At 33.5% G+C, this 14,931-nt stretch overlaps 1 protein-coding gene across 1 annotated transcript; it reads right to left on the reverse strand.

The window, feature by feature from the left end:
* Positions 1-503: 503 nt before the first annotated feature.
* Positions 504-1,448, reverse strand: LOC113248068 (olfactory receptor 14A2-like). Its single transcript, XM_026489463.4, has one exon. The coding sequence runs from the start codon at positions 1,446-1,448 to the stop codon at positions 504-506; it is 945 nt and encodes a 314-aa protein (XP_026345248.3).
* Positions 1,449-14,931: the final 13,483 nt, after the last annotated feature.

Consider the following 14,931-nt stretch of genomic DNA (forward strand, 5'->3'; position numbering starts at 1 on the left):
TGTAGAATGCCCCTTAGCCTACTATATTATTTTTGTTCACTTTTTGTTCTGATTCAGCATTAGACAGTCTGATCCTTTGGGAAAGTGTTGTGTAAATTTTATCATGGTAGCTCACATGGTTTTTATGGTAGTATACCTATTGAAGTACCTCATTTTTTTTTAATTTCCAGGGAATAAAAGAGAGAAAATGAATTATTCAATGACCAAATTTACAAACCTGCAAAAAACAGGAGCAGTTTTTTCCCAGAAAGTTATACCACAAATGGAGAGATTCTTTGTCATAGAAGATCTCTGAATGAGAAACATGACACCTATCTGTTAGCTGGGTATAATGCTATTATCCAACCTTGGAATCAGTCAATTCAGCACTTGAGCATTTATTTCCTTAGGTGTATGTGAGTACATTACCTTTTTCATCTTAAGTCTTGCAGTGTAGAATGAGGTAACTGATGAGAAAGTCTACTGTGATCAGAAAGGCACTAGAGAACTGACGTTAGACAGTGTTAAAGGGAATGTGACTCTTGGCCACAGGTTTTGTGCACCAATCTCATAAGAGCCCGTTTCATGTCCTTGTTCCTCAGGCTGTAGATTACAGGGTTGACTATTGGAGGTACCACAGTGTAGATTACAGAAAGCAGCCTGTCAATAACTGTGGGTGGATTTGAGGATGGTTTGAGATAAAGAGAACAAGCAGTTATAATGAAAAGAGTAAAAACAATGAGATGGGGAAAACATGTGGAGAAAGCTTTTGACTGGCCTTTTGTGGTTGGAATTTTCAGCACAGTGGAGAAAATATAAACATAAGAGATAAGAATGCAGATGAAACACGACATCCCTAAACACATGGCTACTCCAATAATTGTGTAAACTACCAGGATTGTTTCAGAGCAGGAAATCCTTAACAATGAGGAAACATCACAGAAAAACTGTGGGATCACATTGGAGCCACAGAATGGCATAAAAAATATGCCAGCAGTGTACAAAGCTCCTAAGAGTCCTCCAATGGCCCAGGAAAAACCTGCCATCAGTACACAGGCACCACCATTCATGATGACCTCATAGTGCAGGGGACAACATATGGCTACATAGCGGTCATAGGACATGGCAGTGAGGACAAATACCTCACCTGCTGAGAAGGAAATGATTAAAAGTAGCTGGAAGGCACATCCTAAAGTGGAAATGAAATTGCTGTTGGTTAGGCTGTTGACAATGAAATTGGGGACTGGGACAGACACAAGGAAGACATCCAGGAAAGACAAGTTTTTCAGGAAAAAGTACATTGGTGTTTGTAGCTGCAGGTCTAGGGTAGTGAGAATAATGATGAGAAGATTACTCATTAGGATAGCCAGATAAATCACCAGGAAGAGCACCCCATATACTATCTGAAGCTCTTGGATGTCAGAAAACCCCACAAGGAGAAATCCTGCCACCAAGGTGACATTGGTCATGCTTGAGTCTTTTCAATGCCTGTCAGCATAAGGAGAAATACCAAATAATTAAAAAAATAATAATAAAAATAAAATAAATTTACACATCTAAGAACAATGTTTTTATACATAATTATTTTGGGTTTTTAAAAATATTTTTGTATTTGTTCTAAGTACTTTATTTATTTATTTATACTCTATTAGTCAAATTATTTAAATGGAAAAGGGCCATGTATCTATCTTAATACTTCTTTCGTAGCTCAATCTTTATTTAAGGTAAAGGGATTCTATAAGTAGTATGTGAACTCAATTAATCTTCATATGAATTACATAAGATCCTGTAACTTCAACTTTAACTTACTATCAGATGTGTATAAATTGAAAAAGTATGGACAGTTTTCCAACACGTTAGGAATTTACATCAGATTATTATTGTGTCATGCATAATGATAAATTCTTCTGATTTCTGTAAAACAATGCAGATTATGTCTTCATAAAGTGTTAGTATTACTAATAATCTAATGAACAAATTATCAATTCTCATTTGTTGGTGATGATACTGACTTCACATTTACAATGTATTAAATATACCAGCAAAAGCAGCTAGCTTTTTTCTAACTTATGGACATAAACAAAGGAATAAAAATAAGGATCATTTGTTCAATGTTTGTGTTATCTTGAGGTCACGCAATTCACATATGTTGAATGTTTCACTCACGTATGAGGGAAATAAATTGTGTAGCAAAACTTCATTTCCATTGAATGCACATATGTATAGAAAACCATGTTACTGTGTTATTGTGGGGTCTTTCTAGTAGTTGAATTTTGATATTTTTCTCTAAAGTTTTATTTAAATTCCAGTTTCTTAACATATAGTGTAATATTAGTTCCAAGTGTGCAAGATAGTGATTCAACACTTCCATACAACATCGGGTGCTCATCACAACAAATGCACTCTTTAATCCCCATCGCCTAATGAGATATCATCTCACCCGAGTCAGAATGACTAAAGTCACCTACACAAGAACCAACAGGTGTTGTGAGGATGCAGAGAAAGGGGAATCCTCTGGCACTATTGGTGGGAATGCAAACTAGTGCAGCCACTTTGGAAAACAGTATAGCAGTTCCTCAGAAATTTTAAAATAGAAGTACCTTATGATCCAGAAATATTACTGCTAGGTATTTACCCAAGGAATACAAAAATACTAATCTAAAGAGATGAATGCTATTCAATGTTTAGAGCAGCATTATCTACAATAACTAAATCATGGAAACAGACCAAGTGTCCTTTGACTGATGAATGGAAAAAGATGTGATACATATGCACATATACTTTTATGTCCATACATATTATTTACATTAGTGCAGACACCAAAACATAATATATATGTTATGTATAATATATACATATATAATATGAATATGTAAAATATATTATATGAATATGTATAATCTCTCTCTCTTATATTAGAGTATTATTCAGCCATCAAAAAGAATGAAATCTTGCCATATACAATGATGTGGATGGAGCCAGAGGGTATTATGTTGAGCAAAATAAGTCAGTCAGAGAAAGAAAAATACCACATGATTTCACTCATATGTGGAATTAAAAAAAATGAACGAATAGGCAAAGAGAAATAAAAAACAGTGAATTTTTAATAAAATTTACTTTGAGTCACATTAAAATGTTCTCTCCATTCTTACTGTCTGACTAAATAGGTTTTCTTCTTCATATGATGTTGTCTACAATTTATTTTGTAACTCTGTCAGATATCTTCTCTCAAAGTTCAAATATTTCCCTAGATTATTAGATGCTCTTGTTTAATTATTTATTTAATTATTTATTTTTCATTGAAAAGATCAAGAAGTGTTTCATTAATGACACCAAAGTTGATGGCAGAGATTAAAAAAAAAGAAAAAAGATTGTTTTCCAGGAGCTTTCTGTCAATGTGAGGAGGCACACAATGAGATATAAATAAACCTTAAATGATGGAAAGTGTCAAATGCTGTTGAGTGTCATTAAAAAATTTTTAAAGAGTATTATCTTAAAAATTATCCAGGTGTCTGCTTAAGATTGCAGGTTGGGAAGAGCTTTCTTTCAGGGTTTCCTAGAACCTAAAGCCTAAATGAAGAGAAGGAGATCATGGGACAAGAACCAGTGGAGGGAACACTTTAGGAAGCACAGATAACACAAGAAAGTAAAGGCAGTTGACCTCTGAATTGTATGTGCAGAAGCTGTATGTGGTGAAATTGAAGATTGCATAGGAGAGCAATAAAATAATTTTGAAGACATTGATCAGCTTATTCCAATTATCAGTCTAGAGAAATACAGAACAGGACAAAAAGAGAAGTGTGGGTAAATTGGTTGTTGAATTTCATTGTTTTTGGTGTCTGCCCTAAATTATTTTAATATGTGCAATATTTGGCTGTTGTTTTAAAAACAATATTTATTCCCTCTTCTGATTACCCCCCCCTTTCTTTATCCCTTTCTTCTCCTACTGATCTTCCTAGTTCTTATGGTCCATAGATGAGAGAAACCATAATGAAGCATGAGAGACTATGGACTCAGAGAAACAAACTGAGGGCCTCAGAGGGGAGGGGAATGGGGGAATGGGATAGGCTGGTGATGGGTAGTAAGGAGGGCACGTATTGCATGGTGCACTGGGTGTTATACGCAACTAATGAATCATCAAACTTTACATCAAAAAATTAAAATTAAAATTAAAAATTAAAAAAAATAAAAACAATATTTAATATTTTACCAATAGAAAGTTGAGATTCATACCTTAACATAAATCAATTCTTCAACAGCTTGGACAAAGGATTACTTATCAGATAATTCTCAAAAGTACTCCTCAGAGTGGGAATACCCCCCCACCAATAAAGAAAACTTTAGCTTACCAGTTTCTGTGCCTGAAATTAATACAAAATTATATTCCTTTGGTAAGTCTCTGTCATTATAACATAACAGTTTTTCTAGTCCTCTGTTGAAGGACTAAAATTTTACTGAGATGTGACACTTTCTTAGTGTGGAAGGATGAATACTAAACACAACCAGGAAAGTCATTTGTCCTTTATTTCAAATTTGACGTCATTTGATCATTCTGTAGTCAGTCTCCACAACAAATTATTTTTAAGCTGTGTGACTAATAACTTTGAATTCCCAAAAGAAGAAACTCTTAAATGTTTTCTGAAAAGCCTTATGGAGTATCTCTTAAGAACTCTTGTATTGTAATCACTGGTATTCACTATAGACAGAATTGTTCAATTCCCAGAAAACTTTGGGTAATACCTCATAGAGGATGTCGTTCAGAGTCCTACTAGAATAATAATAAAGTACTTAAATATTTCCTTAATTCCCTTAGGAATAAACTATAAGCTTCTGGTTATCACTTTATAATTGCTACTAATAATTTGAGCACTTGGCTGAACATGAAGAGTTCTGTCAAATATTATTAATTACTGACTCAATGGGTCTCTGATTGTAGTTCAAGGATGTTCATTTAGTCAATTCACTTGGTGAATCAGATGTGCATTATGCGTTGCGAATCCTTGCTGTAGGCTTGCCATCTAACATAGAAAGCAAAATAAACTTTTTGATCATCTGTTAAGCACCATCATTGTAAAGTTACAAAACAAATCATTTTTAAAGATGTAGTTATAAGAATTTGGAAGTGACACTGTTTTTGTTTGTGTGTTTGCTTTGTCATGTAATGGATCTTACTAGCATTAGTTAAACACTTTTAGCTGGTTCTGTTCAAAGTAATTTTGGCTACTAGAGATATAATTACCAAAATTTCATTTGGCTACTATGCTTTTTTCCCAAAAAAATTCATTAATAAAACTTAGTATATCTACCATGGAGATTTAATTGTATAAATTTTAACGTAGAAAATTAAATAAGCCTTTTAAGCAATCAATTTACACATCGAGACATATGCTGATATTTCTGAATATATTGACTTTTTCATGAATATGATACAAATTTGTTTTTGCCCGAGGGAAGCAAATTTCAGAATAAAAATTAGATGAGTAGTTTGTGTTAGGAGATACAGAATTTTAGTATGTTGGATAAATAGGTCTCAAAACTTTCCATTAAAATTTTACTTACTTCATTAAATTATGAGCATTTTAATTTGATATTAAATATGACTTGAAATTTTATTTTGTAAGTATTGCAAAATGTACATGGTTTCTTTGTTATAAGCTTGTTTTTACTCTAATATATCCTAATTTTTTTAAATAAATCCAATTATCACATGGTTTCACTCATTTATGGAACAGAAGAAGTAGAAAGATCGGTAGGAGAAGAAAGGGAAGAAGAAGGGGGGTAAACAGAAGGGGGAATGAACCATGAGAGACTATGGACTCTGGGAAACAAACTGAGGGCTTCAGAGTGGAGGAAGGTGGGGGAATGGGATAGGCCGGTGATGGGTATTAAGTAGGGAATGTATTGCATGGTGCACTGGGTGTTATACGCAAGTAATGAATCCTGGAACTTTACATCAAAAACTAGGTTAGTACTGTATGGTGACTAACATAATATAATAAAAAATTATTATAAAAATAATAAAAAAATAAAATAAATCCAAGCTTACAAAACAGTTGCAAGGATATTACAAAGAACTCTCAAATAACCTTCACTCTGGTTCCCCAATTTTTAATACTTTGTCACAGCTTATTCATCAGAAAAAAATACATACAGTTGAAAAATTTTTTTAATGATATTTATTATATTATGTTAATCACCATACAGTACATCCCCGGTTTCCGATGTAAGGCTCGATGATTCATTAGTTACGTATAACACCCAGTGCACCATGCAATACGTGCCCTCCTTACTACCCATCACCGGTCTATCCCATTCCCCCACCCCCCTCCCCTCTGAGGCCCTCAGTTTGTTTCTCATAGTCCATAGTCTATCATAGTTCATTCTCCCTTCTGTTTACCCCCCTTCTTCTTCCCTTTCTTCTCCTACCGATCTTCCTACTTCTGTTCCATATTGAGCCCTTACTGTTTTTATTTATTTGTGTGTCAAGTTGTGGTCTCTGGGAAAGGATGGAGTAGTACTACAAAATGTTTCCTGTGAAATTAAAACCTGTGAATGGAAAGGAAAGAAAGCACAATTTGTATTGAGAATCCCTCCATTTGGTTATTGCAACTGAGGCTTCATTGCTTCCATAACATTTTAGCAGAAATTATATCATGAATTTATACTAGTGATTCCTGATTTCCCACCGGATTCATATTTTGATTCACTTTTCCCATTCCTCCATTCTGGAAGCCCTAGATCCTAGCAATATTAAATTATGAATACATTTGCACAAAATGGCATCCTATTTTGTACACATAATTAAACAAAATAAGACCTCAGAGTATATGCTGTCATCTAAATTGCTAGTTGCTTATCTAAGAGGTGACTGAAATAAAAACAACATGCCCAGGACTCCCTGGAATCTGAGAGTAGTCAGATAACTCAACACTTTCAAGTTTAGAGTAACTAGAATTTTTAAAACTGCTTTAAGAAGGGCATTTTAAGTGGCTCAGCCCTGCTTGCTTCCACCCACCCCACTCTTTCTAGGCATCAGGACAGTCATGCAATGATTCAGAACCACGTGTATGGATGGTTGGATGGAGCTGCCATGCTCCTTTGGTCCCTTAAGATCTATATGCATAGAAAGCTGAAGAGAAGCCTAAGGGAGCCCATGTTCATGGGGATGTTGGAGATAGGATTTGATGTCTGCATTTCTTTAGTGTGGAAAGAAAAATAAAATTAAAAAGTGTGATTTTGCTTAAGCAACATTTTTGAGGGGGTTTCCTTGATTCAGGGAATCACAGTTTCCAACAAATACAATAATCAACCACTTTGCAAAACTAGAAGCTGGTTCTTTGAAAGAATGAATAAGATCGATAAGCCACTGGCCAGGCTTATTCAAAAGAATAGAGAAAATACCCAAATTAATAAAAATAGGAAGGAAAGGGGAAAGATCACAACCAACACCAATGAAGAAGGAAGGATTATTAGAACTTTTATCAACAACTTTATGCAAATAAATTAAAAAATTGGAAGAAATGGATGCCTTCCTAGAAACCTTTAAACTACCAAGACTGAAACAGGAAGAAATTGATTACTTAAACAGACTGATTAATTATGAAGAGATTGAAGAAGTGATTGTAAACCTCCCCAAAAACAAGAGTGCAGGGCCTGACAGATTCCCTGGGGAATTCTACCAAACATTCAAAGAAGAAATAATACCTTTTCTACTGAAGCTGTTTCAAAAAATAGAAACAGAAGGAAAACTACTAAACTCATTTTACAAGGCCAGTATTACCTTGATCCCCAAACCAAACCCTATCAAAACGGAGAGTTACAGACTGATAACCCTGATGAATATGGATGCCAAAATTGTCAACAAGATCCTAGCTAATAGGATCCAACAGTACATTAAAAGGATTATCCATCAAGACCAAGTGGGATTCATCCCTGGGATACAAGTGGTTCAACATTCGCAAATCAATCAGTGTGATAGATCACATCAAGAAGAAGAGAGTCAAGAACCATATGATCCTCTCAATAGATTCAGAAAAAGCATTTGACAAAATACACCATCCTTTCTTGATTAAAACCCTGCAGAGTGTAGATATAGAGGATACATTCCTCAATTTCATAAAAACTGGTCTATGAAAAGCCTACAGCGAATATCATTCGCAATGGGAAAAACCTGAAAGGCTTTCCCTTTTAAGATCAGGAACACAACAAAGTCGCGTACTCTCACCATTATCATTCAACATAGTACTAGAAGTCCTTGCAACAGCAATCAGAAAACAAAAAGGGATAAAAGGTTTTCACATCAGCAAAGAAGAAGACAAAATGTCTCTCATCGCAGATGGCAAGATACTTTATATGGAAAACTGAAAAGACTCCACCCCCAAATTACTAGAACTCATACAGCAGTTCAGTAATGTGGCAGGATACAAACTGTGCTCAGAAATCAGTTGCATTTCTATACACGAACAATGAAACTGAAGAAAGAAAAATTAGGGAATCAATTCCATTTACAATAGCACCCAAAATCATATGATATCTCAGAATTAACTTAACCAGAGAGGTAAAAGATCTATATTCTAGAAACTAGATCACTCTTGAAAGATATTGAAAAAGACAAGAAGATGGAAAAACATTCCATGCTCATGTCTCAGAAGAATACACATAGGTAAATTGTCAATGCTACCCAGAGCAATCTACACTTTCAATGCCATCCTGATCAAAATACCAATTACATTTTACAAAGAGCTGGAACAAACAGCCCTTAAATTTGTGTGGAACCAGAAAAGGGGCTGAATTGCCAAGGAATTGTTGAAAAGGAAAAAGAAACCTAGGGGCATCACGTTGCCTGATTTCAAGCTATAGTACAAAGCTGTAATCACAAAGACAGCATGGTCCTGGAGCAAAAAAAAAGAAAAAAAAGAGACCAATGGAACAGATTAGAGAACCCAGAAAAAGACACTGAGGTCTATGGGCAACTAATCTTTGACAAAGCAGGGAAAAACATCCGGTGGAAAAAAGACAGTCTCTTCAATAAATGCTGCTGGGAAATTGGACAGCTACATGCAAAAGAATGAACCTTGACTACTCCGTCACACCATACACAAAAATAAACTCCAAATGAATGAAAGACCTCGATGTGAGACAGGAAACCATCAAAATTATAGAGGAGAACATAGGCTGTAACCACTTTGACTTCAGCCATAGCAACATTTTTCATGACACAGCTCCAAAGGCTAGTGAAACAAAAGAAAAAAAATTAACTTGCGGGACTTCGTCAAGATAAAAAGCCTCAGCACAGCCAATGAAACAGTCAAAAAACCTAACAGGCAGACTACGGAATGGGAGAAGATATTTGCAAATGACACTACAGATAAAAGCCTGGTATCCAAGATCTACAAAGAACTTCTCAAATTCAATACACGAGAAACAAATAATCAGATCAAAAAATGGGGAGAAGGTATGAATAGACACTTTTCCAATGAAGACATATGAATGGTAACAGACACATGAAAAATTGTTCAACATCATTAGCCATCAGGGAAATTCAAATCAAAACCACATTGAGATACCACCTCAAGCCAGTTAGAATGGCAAAAATGACAAGGCAAGAAACAACAAATGTTGGAGAGAATGTGGAGAAAGGGGAACCCTCTTCCACTGTTGGTGGGAATGCAAGTTGGTACAGCCACTTTGGAAAACAGTGTGAAGGTCCTTCTAAAAGAGAAATAAGAGCTGCCCTATGACCCTGCAATGCACTACTGGGTATTTATCCAACAGATGCAGACGTACTGAAGAGAAGGGCCATATGCACCCCAATGCTCATAGCAGCATTGTCCACAATAGCTAAATTGTGGAAGGAGATGAGATGCCCTTCAACAGATGAATGGATTAAGAATATGTGGTCCATATATACAATGGAATATTACTCAATTATCAGAAAGAACGATTACCCATCATTTGCAGCAACATGGATGGGACTGGAAGAGATTATTCTAAGTGAAATAAGTCAAGCAGAGAATGACAATTATAATTTGGTTTCACTCATCTATGGAACATAAGGAATAGCAGGGCGATCAGTAGGAGAAGGAAGTGAAGAATGAAGGGGGAGTAAGCAGAAGGGGGCATGAACCATGAGAGACTATGGACTCTGGGAAACAAACTGAGGGCTTCAGAGGGGAGGGGGTGGGGGAATGGAATAGGCTGGTGATGGCTATAAAGGAGGGCACATATTACATGGAGCACTGGGTGTTATATGCAAACAATGAATCATGGAACACTACATCAAAAACTAATGCTATACTGTATGGTGACTAACAATAAATAAATAAATAAATAAATAAATAAATAAATAAATAAATAAATTCATGTTTGATATTTTATCCCAATATTTTCTTTGGAAAAATTACAAACTTATAGAAAAATGAACTGTCACAATTAACATTTATATGGCCTTCTCCCACTGTGAATGCACAGTCTTACTTTAGACAATTACAAAACAAAGATTTTTACTCTTTATAATTTAAGCTTTAATTTTCCACTTCCACTAAATTGACTAACTAGAATACAGGTAGGCTCCTATTATTAGTAGTAAATGGCAATTTAGATTTATGAAGAGCAGAATATTCTCTCTAGAGTCATTATTTACTTTTCCCCTAAGGGACAAGTGAGCATCATATCAACTATAGAATAAATTGCAACAAACACCCTATATATATGTGACAAGTTTGCTTTTAATTATTGATGCTTTTTTATTGTTGTTAGCTAGATCATTTTGGTTTCTCTTTGTTGAATACTTTTATTGATAATGAGTACTCTGGGTCTTGAAAAGAAAATTGTATGTCAAACTGAGTGCTTCAGAGGGGAGGGGCGTGGGGGAATGGGATAGGTTGGTGATGGGTAGTAAGGAGGGCACGTATCGCATGGTGCACTGGGTGTTATACGCAACTAATGAATCATCGAACTGTACATCAAAAACCAGGGATGTACTGTATGGTGACTAACATAATATAATAAACAAATATTATTATAAAAAATGGTAAACTAAAAATAAGAAAAGAAAATTGTGTCTCAAAGTCTGCACTTTTGAAACTAAAATAAATAATTGGATGATTGTGGAGATGTTAATATGATGTAAAACATATACATTTAGGAAACTAGTTAAAACTAAATATTAATCCAGTCATCTGTTGAAGGGCATCTCGGCTCCTTCCACGATTCAGGTATTGTGGACAATGCTGCTACGAACATTGGGGCAAGTAATGAATCATGGATCTTTACATCGAAAACTAGGGATGTACTGTATGGTGACTAACATAATATAATAAAAAAGAACCACTAATTTAGAACATGACTTTGAAAAAAACTAAATACTAAATCAGTAAGATAAATTGAGGTATTTTAAATATTATAGCATGCATATTTAAATATATGCTTAATATATTTTAATTTCAGCATTAAAAATTGTGCATGCTCACCCAAGTGTGTATCTCAAGCCTCTGTCAGTAGAATGTTGATGTATTTAAAGAATTCTTCTGACCCATTGACATGAGTGTATGTTCCCTAGAAAATTGGATCCATGAGACCTAACAGACAAGAAGGATGTTACAAAGCTGGTGGAAAGATTAAATTTTGGAAAAGATTAAATTTTAGAAGGTAATCGCTGATTCCTTCAATTTATTAGCCATCAATCATTGAGTTAAAAGGCCTATAGAACTTTTTTAACAATACAGTTTTAATGTAAAACATCCTCCTGCTTTTTAAAATGTTAAATATAATTTTCTTTGATATTGATTTATTAAATACATGATAAATTTTGAATAATTTCAAGACCTAAGATTTATTGATGATTATTTTTGTTTAATTGAGGGATGTTCTTTTCCTTTATGTAGTGGAAATTTGACGTAACTATTTGCTAAAGAAACCAGCTTCATTTATGGTACATTTGGATTTCACCCCATGCATATGGTAAGTCTCATAAATAATGAGACTGCTTGACTTCTTGGTAATATCCAAGAGAAAGGTAATGTTAGCCACAAACCCCTTGTCGCAATTCTAATTATACATTTGGTTGTCTATGACTGAAAAACAAAAACAAAAAACCTGATTTCCATATATTCTTCAATATACTTACATGCTTACATTTATACCAATCTCAAAATCAGGTAAGACATTGTATTTCACAAGAATGTCTCAGATTCTCTAGTATAAGTGGTATCAATTTTCTGGACTAATAAGGAAGGTTATAGAACTTCCTTCTCAGCAATATATTATTAACAAAAATATTCCTCTCCTTTTTCTAATTAAATGGCAAATATATAAACTTTAACTATGTTTGATTTCAAAAGGAGGGTAAATAAAAGTCCCTTCCCCAAATAACAAATTCTATATTCTATATGCCAAGACAATAAGTTTGATTTAAAAACTTAAAAAACTACAAATTGTAGGGAATATGCATTATGTTATGAAGGATACATACTGATTATGGAACCCAATATATAACTAGCTTATGGGTCCATTAGGATGCTTTTTACTTATTTCTCATAATCCTTGCTGCAAAAAATGGGTCAAATTAGCAAATGTGGGTAAAAAGAAAAATAAGTATTTAACATTGAATTTAATGTTTATTGTCTCTAAAGATTAATTTTCTTATAGTAGAAAGTTCCTTTTAAATTTGAATTCACTATAACATTTTCAGAAAATAAATATATAAAGATGTAGACAAATTGAAATTGAGCAGTTTTGTAAAATCTTGAAAGTTTGAGAATTTGAGAACTGACATGATATATGCTTTTTGCTTCAATATTTTTAATTCACTCATTAAATATCTTCTAATTAGATGATATTCAAGGGCTTCCTGGTTATTAGAGTAATTTTATGATTTTATGATTTTAATGTCATTAATGTGAGTTTTGCTTTGTTTTTTACTCCCAAGCATGGTACAAAACTGATGCTGCTTGAGGAAGGAGTGAACATTTTTCCCAAGTAGTTTCACAGATCTTTATTGCATTGAAAAAAGTGTCAAAATAATTTAATTCTATTTAAGTAAATATTTATGTATAATCTGTGTTATATACACTGTACATTTTCTCTGAGTAAAGCTAATTAACAGTTTCCATTAGACAAAATATATGGAGATGGAAGGCCATCAAATGTGTCTTTAAAAATTTTATTTTTGAATTATCTTCTCTTTACCATCACACATGACATTAAAAAAAGAAAATAGTTTCAAAATGACAAAAAATCCACAAAGGTATTGATTTGTAGAGTTTTAATTAAAGTTACTTTTGTAAATAGCCTTAAACATAATTAGGTTGACTACTAATATGCATCCAAATGCAATTAAAATAGAGTTAGTATGGCCAGGAAGATAAAAAATTACATAATTATAATTAATATTTATCACCAAATAATGTATTATATAATATTATATATATATATATATTTTTAAACCCCATAGTTCTTTATATATATATATATATATATATATATATATATATATATATATATATATATTTTTTTTTTTTTTTTTTAAACCCCATAGTTCTTTAAATAATTAGTCACATGGTGAAATTTTAAATTTTAAAGGGAGGGAAATTTATTATGTGAGTATATTTGTTCACAGACCCTATCAAAGCCCGATTTTACATATATATATATATATATATATATATATATATATATATATATATATGTGGTTTTATTTATACTTTGCAGGCTATTTCAATTTTATTAAAGTATACTCTTTGCGGGAAAACAAGTGTTAATATTCATATTAAAATTATTATAATTTGGAATTATAAAAGCATTCCAACATTTATTTCTTATCAGACACACTTCGTCAGTACAGGAGACACACCATCCATTCTTTTACTGAATAATTATTTAGACAAATATACTATATATCTGTTAGTTGCTAACAATTATTAAAATTGTATATCAGGTAAAATGCACAGCTTCCACCTTTGAGTTGCTTAGATTTTAGCTAGTGCATACAATTGTACACATTTAGATAATAGAAGACAAAATAATGTCAATGCCTGAATAGGTGTGAGAAACACACCATCAATGTTCACTGAACTGTGAAATCCCAAACACTGATGAAAGATCCACAAGTATTTTACTGAGAATGTAAATTTTTAAATGTCTCCTTTGTTCTCAGAAATCTGCTTCTTTATAAAGAACTGAGGATGACTATTTCAAGAAACATGAATACAGGAAATGTTTTTCACAGTTGTTTTAATAAATTAAGTCTCTATTATAACAACAGAATTTACCAACCACATACCAATTTTTTCCCAAGAATTTCTCATCACTATTCTTTTGCATATAGCTGTCCAATTTTCCCAGCACCATTTATTGAAGAGACTGTCTTTTTTCCACTGGATGTTTTTTCCTGCTTTGTCAAAGATTAGTTGCCCATAGATCTGAGTGTCCATTTATGCATTCTCGATTCTGTTCCATTGGTCTCTTTTTTCTGTTTTTGCCCCAGCACCATGCTGTCTTTGTGATCACAGCTTTGTACTATAGCCTGAAATCAGGCAACGTGATGCCCCCAGGTTTCTTTATTTCCTTTTCAACAATTCCTTGGCAATTCAGCCCCTTTTCTGGTTCCACACAAACTTAAGGGCTGTTTGTTCCAGCTCTTTGAAAAACGTCTTTGGTATTTTGATCGGGATGGCATTGAAAGTGTAGATTGCTCTGGGTAGCATAGCCATTTTAACTATGTTTATTCTTCTGATCCATGAGCATGGAATATTTTTCCATCTTTTTGTGTCTTCTTCAATTTCTTTCAAGAGTGATTTGTAGTTTCTAGAGTATAGTTCCTTGACATCTCTGGTTAAGTTAATTCTGAGATAACGTATGATTTTGTGTGCTATTGTAAATGGAATGGATTCCCTAATTTCTCTTTCTTCAGTCTCATTGTTCATGTATAGAAATGCAACTGATTTCTGAGCA

The sequence above is a fragment of the Ursus arctos genome, unplaced genomic scaffold, assembly GCF_023065955.2.
Source record: "Ursus arctos isolate Adak ecotype North America unplaced genomic scaffold, UrsArc2.0 scaffold_5, whole genome shotgun sequence".
Taxonomy (NCBI): Eukaryota; Metazoa; Chordata; class Mammalia; order Carnivora; family Ursidae; genus Ursus; species Ursus arctos.